This window comes from Chiloscyllium punctatum, unplaced genomic scaffold (assembly GCF_047496795.1).
Source record: "Chiloscyllium punctatum isolate Juve2018m unplaced genomic scaffold, sChiPun1.3 scaffold_1411, whole genome shotgun sequence".
In the NCBI taxonomy this organism is placed as follows: Eukaryota; Metazoa; Chordata; class Chondrichthyes; order Orectolobiformes; family Hemiscylliidae; genus Chiloscyllium; species Chiloscyllium punctatum.
The window spans coordinates 24596-34708 of NW_027311145.1; the positions used below are offsets into that span (position 1 = coordinate 24596).

General features: G+C 53.9%; 1 protein-coding gene across 1 annotated transcript in view; it reads left to right on the forward strand.

Moving 5' to 3' along the window:
* LOC140475115 (disintegrin and metalloproteinase domain-containing protein 15-like) overlaps window positions 1-9490 on the forward strand; it is a gene marked incomplete at its 3' end in the record, with an annotated part of 29622 nt that extends 20132 nt beyond the window's left edge. The window contains exons 4-5 of the mRNA XM_072567755.1: window positions 8066-8246; window positions 9425-9490. Of these exons, the coding sequence (XP_072423856.1) occupies window positions 8066-8246; window positions 9425-9490 (247 nt within the window). The remainder of the gene's footprint in view (window positions 1-8065; window positions 8247-9424) is intronic.
* Between the last annotated feature and the right edge of the window lie 623 nt (window positions 9491-10113).

A 10113-nucleotide genomic window follows, 5' to 3' on the forward strand; every position in this document is an offset into this window, starting at 1 on the left:
TGTAGGGGGCTGGAAGGGGTGACAGACGCACACACGCACACACACAAACACGCGCGCACGCACAAAAACACACACACACACCAAACACACACACACACATGCACACATACTCACACACACAAACACGCGCATACACACACTCACACACACACAAACAAGTGCACACATGCACACAGACACACACACACACACACGTGCACACACACACCACCCTCCGCATACACATGCACACACCAAACACACACACAAATGCACACATACTCACACACAAACACGCTCTCACACACACACACCCACACACACACTCTCACACACAAACACACACACAAGCGCACACACACGCACTCTCACACACACACACACTCGTACACACAAATACGTCCATACAATCAAACACACAAACGCGCGCACACTCACACATACACAAACACGCGCTCACACACACAAACATATGCTCACACACACAGACGCACATACTCACACTCACACAAACATACGCGCACACACAAACATGCGCACACACAAACACACGCTCACACAGACACAAACACGCGCAAACACACGCAAACACACACATTCAAACGCACACTCGCACATACACACTCACAGTCACACACTCATGCGCATGCACACGCACACACACGAACGCACACACGCACTTAAACTCACACACACAAACACACTCACACACACAAACACATATACACTCTCACACATGCACACACCAAACACACACACATGCACACATACTCACACACACAAATGTGCGCGCACACACGCACACACACACGCACATACACACATCCCCCTCCACACACATGTGCACACTCACACACACCCCACTCCATACACACTCACACATGCACACACACACTCACACACACAATCACACACTCACATACACCCACACCCCTCCACACACACACACGTAAACACTCACACTCACACACACACTCACACACACACTCACACACGCACACACACTAACACACACACCCCTCCACACACAAACACATGCACACACACTCACACACTCACGTACACGCACACACTTACACTCAAACACTCACCCTCCACACACACACTCACACACAAACATGCGCCCACACACACACACACACACAAATGCACACACACAAACATGCACACACACAAAAACACACACACACACGCGCACACAAACACCCACACAGTCTCACACATGTACACACCAAACACACAAACACACACACATGCCAAATACTCACACACACAAACACATGCACACCCGCACTCACACATACATACACACATCCCCCCTCCACACACATGCGCACACTTACACACACCCCGCTCCACACTCACATACACACACACTGCTCCACACTCACATACACACACACCCCTCCACACACACACACACACACACACACACACTTGCACACAAACACACGCATATGCACTCACAGACACACTCATACGCACACACACACATTCACACACAGTGGCTCACAGCGCCAGAGACCCGGGTTCAATTCCTGCCTCAGGCGACTGACTGTGTGGAGTTTGCACATTCTCCCCGTGTCTGTGTGGGTTTCCTCCGGGTGCTCCGGTTTCCTCCCACAGTCCAAAGATATGCAGGTCAGGGTGGATTGGCCATGCTAAATTGTCCCGTAGTGCCCAGGGATGTGTAGGTTGGGGTGGATTGGCCATGCAAAATTGTCCCATAGTGCCCAGGGATGTGCAGGTTAGGGTGGATTGGCCATGCTAAATTGTACCATAGTGTCCAGGGATGTGCAGGTTAGGGTGAATTGGCCATGCTAAATTGTCCCATAGTGCCCAGGGATGTGTAGGTTAGGGTGGATTGGCCATGCTAAATTGTCCCGTAGTGCCCAGGGATGTGTAGGTTGGGGTGGATTGGCCATGCTAAATTGTCCCATAGTGCCCCAGGGATGTGTAGGTTAGGGTGGATTGGCCATGCTAAATTGTCCCATAGTGCCCAGGGATGTGCAGGTTAGGGTGAATTGGCCATGCTAAATTGTCCCATAGTGCCCAGGGATGTGTAGGTTAGGGTGGATTGGCCATGCTAAATTGTCCCATAGTGCCCAGGGATGTGCAGGTTAGGGTGGATTGGCCATGCTAAATTGTCCCATAGTGCCCAGGGGGGGGGGGGGGGGGGGGGGGGGGGGGGGGGGGGGGGGGGGGGGGGGGGGGGGGGGGGGGGGGGGGGGGGGGGGGGGGGGGGGGGGGGGGGGGGGGGGGATGTGCAGGTTAGGGTGGATTGGCCATGCTAAATTGTCCCATAGTGCCCCAGGGATGTGCAGGTTAGGGTGGATTGGCCATGCTAAATTGTCCCATAGTGCCCAGGGATGTGCAGGTTAGGGTGGATTGGCCATGCTAAATTGTCCCGTAGTGCCCAGGGATGTGCAGGTTAGGGTGGATTGGCCATGCTAAATTGTCCCATAGTGCTCAGGGATGTGCAGGTTAGGGTGGATTGGCCATGCTAAATTGTCCCATCGTGCCCAGGGATGTGCAGGTTAGGGTGAATTGGCCATGCTAAACTGTCCCATAGTGCCCAGGGATGTGCAGGTTAGGGTGGATTGGCCATGCTAAATTGTCCCATCGTGCCCAGGGATGTGCAGGTTAGGGTGAATTGGCCATGCTAAATTGTCCCATAGTGCCCAGGGATGTGCAGGTTAGGGTGGATTGGCCATGCTAAATTGTCCCATAGTGCCCCAGGGATGTGCAGGTTAGGGTGGATTGGCCATGCTAAATTGTCCCATAGTGCCCAGGGATGTGCAGGTTAGGGTGGATTGGCCATGCTAAATTGTCCCGTAGTGCCCAGGGATGTGCAGGTTAGGGTGGATTGGCCATGCTAAATTGTCCCATCGTGCCCAGGGATGTGCAGGTTAGGGTGAATTGGCCATGCTAAATTGCCTGTAGTGTTAGGTGAGGGGTAAATGTAGGGGTATGGGTGGGTTGCACTTCGGCGGGTCGGTGTGGACTTGTTGGGCCGAAGGGCCTGTTTCCACACTGTAAGTAATCTAATCTAATCACACACCCCTCCACACACACACGTAAACACTCACATTCACACACGCACAAACACTCGCACAAACACTCGCACAAACACTCGCACAAACACTCGCACAAACACTCGCACAAACACTCGCACAAACACTCGCACAAACACTCGCACAAACACACACACTCACACACACACCCTCCACCCACACACTCACACACACATACACAAACATGCGCACACACACACATACTCACACACCCACACTGACACACACACGCACACACTCATACACGCTCTCACACACAAAAACACTCACACACACACAAACACGCGCTCACACACACAGAAACAGTTGCACACACACACACTCACAAAAACATACACGCACACACACAAACATGCGCTCACACAGACACAAATGCACACACAAACGCACATGCACACTCTCACACACGCACACATACCCTTCCACACACACACACACGCACACACTCAGTCATACACGCACACACACACGCACACACACACACGCATGCACACTCACTTACACTCACACACACAAACACACTCACACACACGCACACACACTCTCACACACAGACACGCACACACAAACGCACACACACACACACACAGAAACACACATACACTCTCACACACGCACACACATGCACACATACACACACAAACGCGCGCACATACACATATCATCCTCCACACACACGCGCACACTTACATACACCCCGCTCTACACACGCGCACACACTCACATACACACACACCCCTCCCCACACACACGTAAACACTCACACTCACACACGCACACACACACACCCCTCCACACACACACACACTCGCACACAGACACATGCACAAACACACACACACACTCACACACACACTCACACACACACGTTCACACTCACACACGCACACACACACACCCCTCCACACACACACACACCCGCACACACAAACTCATGCACACACACACTCACGCACTTACACTCACACACACCCTCCACACACACACTCATACACACAGACACACACACAAACACGCGCGCGCACACACACACAAACACACACACACACTCTCACACACGCACACACCAAACACACACACATGCACACGTACTCACACACACAAACACACGCACACAAACGCAAGCACACACACACACTCTCACACTCACACACACATAAACACGTGCACACACGAACACAGACACACACATGCACATACACACCACCCTCTGCACACACATGCACGCACTCATACTCACATACATACACACCCTCCACACACACTCACGCACACACACACAAACGCGCACACACACAAACACACACACTCACACACACACGCGCACACAAACACACACATGCACACATACTCACACACACAAGCATGCGTGCACACACACACTCACACACACTAACACAAACACTCTCTCCCACCCACACACAGACAAACATGTGCACGAACACACCCACACTGACACACAGACGCACACACCCACACATGCTCTCGCACACAAACACACTCACACACACGCACACACACAAACACGTCCACACAATCAAACACACAAACATGCTCACATTCTCACTCACGCACACAAACACGTGCACACTCACACACACACACTCACACACACAAGCACATGCTCACACACAGAAACAGGTGCACACACACAAACACGCGTGCACACACAAACACGTGCACACACACAAACACGCGTTCACACACGCAAACTCACACACGCACACTCTCTCACACACAGACAAACACGCGCATACACTCAAACACACACACACATACACACACCCCTCCACACACACAAACGCACACACTCACAGTCACACACACACATGCGCACACGCACACACACACATGCGAACACTCAGACACACACACATGCACTTACACTCACACACAGAAACACACTCACACACACAAACTCCATATACACACGCACACACATTCACATAAAGACATACACACACACAAACACGTGCGCACACACATTCACACAAACGCACACACAAACACGCACACACTCACTCTCACACAGGCACACACCAAACATACACACACGCACACACATTCACACACACAAACGCGCGCTCACACACTCACACACAAACACGTGCGCACACATGCACACACGCACATCTCCCTTCACACACACGTACACACTCACATACATCGCCCTCCACACATGCACACACTCTCACACACACATTCACACACACACGCACACTCATGCACTTACACCCACACACACCCTCCACACGCACACACACACTCAAACACAGACACACACACAAACATGCACGCGCACACACACTCACACATACACAAACGCGCACACACACTCACACACGCGCACACCAAACACACACACACAAACATGTGCGCGCGCCCACACATACACAAACGCGCACATTCACAAATATGCACACACACTCACACACGTGCACACCAAAAACACTCACACACGCACACATACACACACAAACACGGGCACACATGCACGCACACACAAACACGTGCACACACACACATGCACACACACACATCCACCTCCACACACGCGCACACTCACACACACCCCGCTCCACACACACGTACACACACACTCACACACACACTCACACACAAACTCACACACTCACAAACACACACACCCCTCCACACACAATGGTAAACACTAACAGTCACACACACACACATAAACACACACACATTCCAAACACGCGCACGCACACACATGCACACACACATACAAACACATCCCCCTCCACACACACTCACACACCCCTCCACACACACACGTATGCACTCACACTCACACACGCACTCACACACACACACACACACAACCCCCTCCACGGACACATGCACACACACCTACTCACACACACACAAACACGCGCACACACATACACAAACTCACACACACGCGCACACATGTACACACACTCACACAAACAAGCGCGCACACACATGCTCTCGCACACACACCCTCCATATACACACACTCACACAAACTCTCACACCAAACACACACGCACACTTACTCACACACACAAACACGTATACAAAAGCGCACACACGCACACACAAACACACGCACACACACACACCACGTGCACACACTCACATACACACACACCCCTCCACACACACACTCACACACACTCTCACACACAGACTCACACACACATGCATGCACACACAAACACGCACACGCACACATGCACCCACATGAGCACACACATGCAAACACACGCACACACAAACATACATACACATGTGCACACACACTCACATGCGCACACACTCACACACGCGCGCGCCCACACACAAACACACACTCACTCACACTCACAGGCTCACACACACACAATCTCTCTCCCACACACACAAACACACTCACATGCATGCATACACAAACACATGTGCATGCTCACACACAAACACACACATGCCACACGCACACACAAACATCACACACACACGCGCACACACAAATATGCACACACGCACATAAAACAAACACAAACACACCCTCGCACACACACAAACACACACACAGGCACGCATGCACACACAAACAAACACGCACGCGCACGCAAACATACACACCGCACACACGCTCACACATGCACACACGTGCACACACACGCGCGCACAGTCACACGTGTGTACACACACTCTCACACACACTCACTCACACTCTCACACACTCACACAAACACACACGCACGCACACATAAAAACACGCGTGCGCGCCCACACAAACACACACATGCCACACACATGCACATACAAACACACGAAAACGCACACAAACACACACATGCGTGCACACTCATGCACACACAAACACACACACACACAAACACACGCTCACACACATACATACGCGTGCACACTCACACATGCGCGCGCGCACACACACTTACACGTGCACACACAAACACGCGCACACACACATGTGCACACACACACGTGCGCACACACAAACACACACACACTCACGCAGTCTCTCTCCCACACACACACACACACACACACACAGACGCGCGTGCGCACACACACACATACACACACTCCCCCCAGGATGTTGCCAGGGTTGGAGGGTTTGAGCTACAGGGAGAGGCTGAACAGGCTGGGGCTGTTTTCCCTGGAGCATTGGAGGCTGAGGGGTGACCTTATAGAGGTTTATAAAACCATGAGGGGCATGGATAGGGTAAATAGGGCAAGGTCTTTTCCCTGGGGTGGGGGAGTCCAGAACTAGAGGGGCATAGGTTTAGGGTGAGAGGGGAAAGGGACCTGAGGGACAACTTTTTCCCCCAGAGGTTGGTGTGTGTGTGGAACGAGCTGCCAGAGGAAGTGGTGGAGGCTGGTACAATGACAACATTTAAAAGGCATCTGGATGGGGACATGAATAGGAAGGGTTTGGAGGGAGATGGGCCAAGTGCTGGCAAATGGGACTAGATTGGGTTGGGATATCTGGGTCAGCATGGACGGGTTGGGCCGAAGGGTCTGTTTCTGTGCTGTCCAGCTCTATGACTAACACCTGTCCGACAAACACACAGAGGATTGCATTTATTTGGCGCCCGCCCTCTGAGGGTACTGGCTGATTACTTGCTCACGGCTGGAGATTAGAGTGAGGGGGCGGCGTATTTCCGCAGAATGGGACGGGTTGGGGGGTAGGCAAAGGCATTGGGAGAAAAATCGGCTCTCACCCGCCCCACCCCACCCAGGGCCGCCTGTTCCTTGGGATCTTTCTGTGCGCTCCGTTCCGAGGGAGGACGGAGATAAGATGGAGATCGGCCGTTTGGGCACCAGGTTGGCGTGAGAGTGGGTTGACGGGGTGGGTGGCTAGCACACGCGGAGTGGGGCCGAAGGGCCACCAACTGAGTCCCAATACCTCCGCCGAACGCCAATGGTTGGCCATTTCCTCTTTACCCACGTGTCTCCTTGCTTCACCTTTTACCAACCCCCTCCCCCACCATCCCCCCACCCCCACCCCCACCCTTTAGGGGTTTGATCACATTGGCTAGGAACCAAAGTTACAGCATCGAGCCCCTCCCGGGGAACGCGAATGGCGTGCACCTCATCCACAGGATGGAGGCCATCCACCTCTACAGGAAGCGCTGCGCTGTCGGTCACCAGGCTCCGGAACATTCCGTCCATCCACAAGACCAGCCAGCTCTTCACAGGGTATGTCCTGGGATTGCAATGGGTGGGGGGGATAGGGTTAGGGTCTAGAGAAGGGGTCTTCGATGGAGGGTTAGAGTCTAGAGGAGGGGTCTTTGAGGGAGGGTTAGAGTCTAGAGGGAGGGTCTTTGAGGGAGGGTTAGGGTCTCAAGGGAGGGTCTTTGAGAGAGAGTAGGGTCTCAAGGGAGGGTCTTTGAGGGAGAGTAGGGTCTAGAGGAGGGGTCTTCGATGGAGGGTTACGGTCTAAAGGAAGGGTCTTTGAGGGAGGGTCTTTGAGGGAAGGTTAGGGTCTAGAGGAAGGAAAGGGAGGGTTAGGGTCTAGAGGGAGGGTCTTTGAGGGAGGGTGAGGGTCTAGAGTGAGGGTCTTTGAGGGAGGGTTAGGGTCTAGAGGAGGGGTCTTTGAGGGAGGGTCTTTGAGGGAGGGTTAGGGTCTAGAGGAGGGGTCTTTGAGGGAGGGTTAGGGTCAAGAGGGAGGGTCTTTGAGGGAGGGTTAGGGTCTAGAGGGAGGGTCTTTGAGGGAGGGTTAGGGTCTAGAGGAGGGGTCTTTGAGGGAGGGTGAGGGTCTAGAGAGATGGTCTTTGAGGGAGGGTTAGGGTCTAGAGTGAGGGTCTTTGAGGGAGGGTTAGGGTCTAGAGGGAGGGTCTTTGAGGGAGGGTTAGGGGTTAGAGGGAGGGTCTTTGAGGGAGGGTTAGGGTCTAGAGGGAGGGTCTTTGAGGGAGGGTTAGGGGTTAGAGGGAGGGTCTTTGAGGGAGGGTTAGGGTCTAGAGGGAGGGTCTTTAAGGGAGGGTTAGGGTCTAGAGGAAGGGCCTTTGAGGGAGGGTTAGGGTCTAGAGGATGGGTCTTTGAGGGAGGGTTAGGGGTTAGAGGGAGGGTCTTTGAGGGAGGGTTAGGGTCTAGAGGATGGGTCTTTGAGGGAGGGTTAGGGGTTAGAGGGAGGGTCTTTGAGGGAGGGTTAGGGTCGAGAGTGAGGGTCTTTAAGGGAGGGTAGGATCTAGAGTGAGGGTCTTTGAGGGAGGGTTAGGGTCTAGAGCAGGGTCTTTGAGGGAGGGTTAGAGTCTAGAGGAAGGGTGTTTGAGGGAGTGTTGAGGGTTAGGGATCTAGAGGGAGGGTCTTCAATGGGAGTGTTAGGGGTCTAGAGGGACCCTATCACACCCTCAGGCTGTAATCTCCTCTCTCCTCAGACGAAGAGGGACATACTGACGGAGCAGAAATACATCGAGCTGGTGATGGTCGCGGACAATAAGGAGGTGAGCTGGTCACCTGACCTCCGCCCCCCTCAGCACGGGCAGCGGCGGCCATCTTGGGATCTGTCGCCAACTCGGCTGGGCTGTTGGTGGGTGCGGCTGGGGTGGGGGAGGGGGGAGGGGGGGCTGATCTGTGGCGGTGGGGAGGAGGAGGGGGTGGTGTAGCTAATAGGGGGTGGGGGGTCAAACCCAAAGGTACGGAGCACTCAGGCCCCTCGCTCCCGCTCTGATGCATTGGTAAGGCGCCATTTTGATGCCGCTCTGTGCCCACCCTCCATGAAAGGTGGGGGGGGGAGGGGGGTTCCCGAGTGACTCGGGCTCCATTTCTGACTCCCAACCCCTCCCCCAACCCCTGACCACTCCACGCTCCCCCAACCCCCAAACCCCAAACCCCCACATGAGGTGGCGGTGACCAGGTCTCGCGTAGTGGGAGGCGCTAGAGGAATGCAGGTTCGTGGGGGTGGGGGTAGAGGGGCTGAAGGCCGGTCGGGTGAGAGACAGAATCCGTGGGATTTGGGTTCGAGCTGAGGTAACCATCTTCGATATTTCGCTCCCCCCCCCCCCACCCCCACACCCCCCCATCTCTCTCATCCCCCCTCACCTCCTCCCTTCCCCCTCGCCCTCCT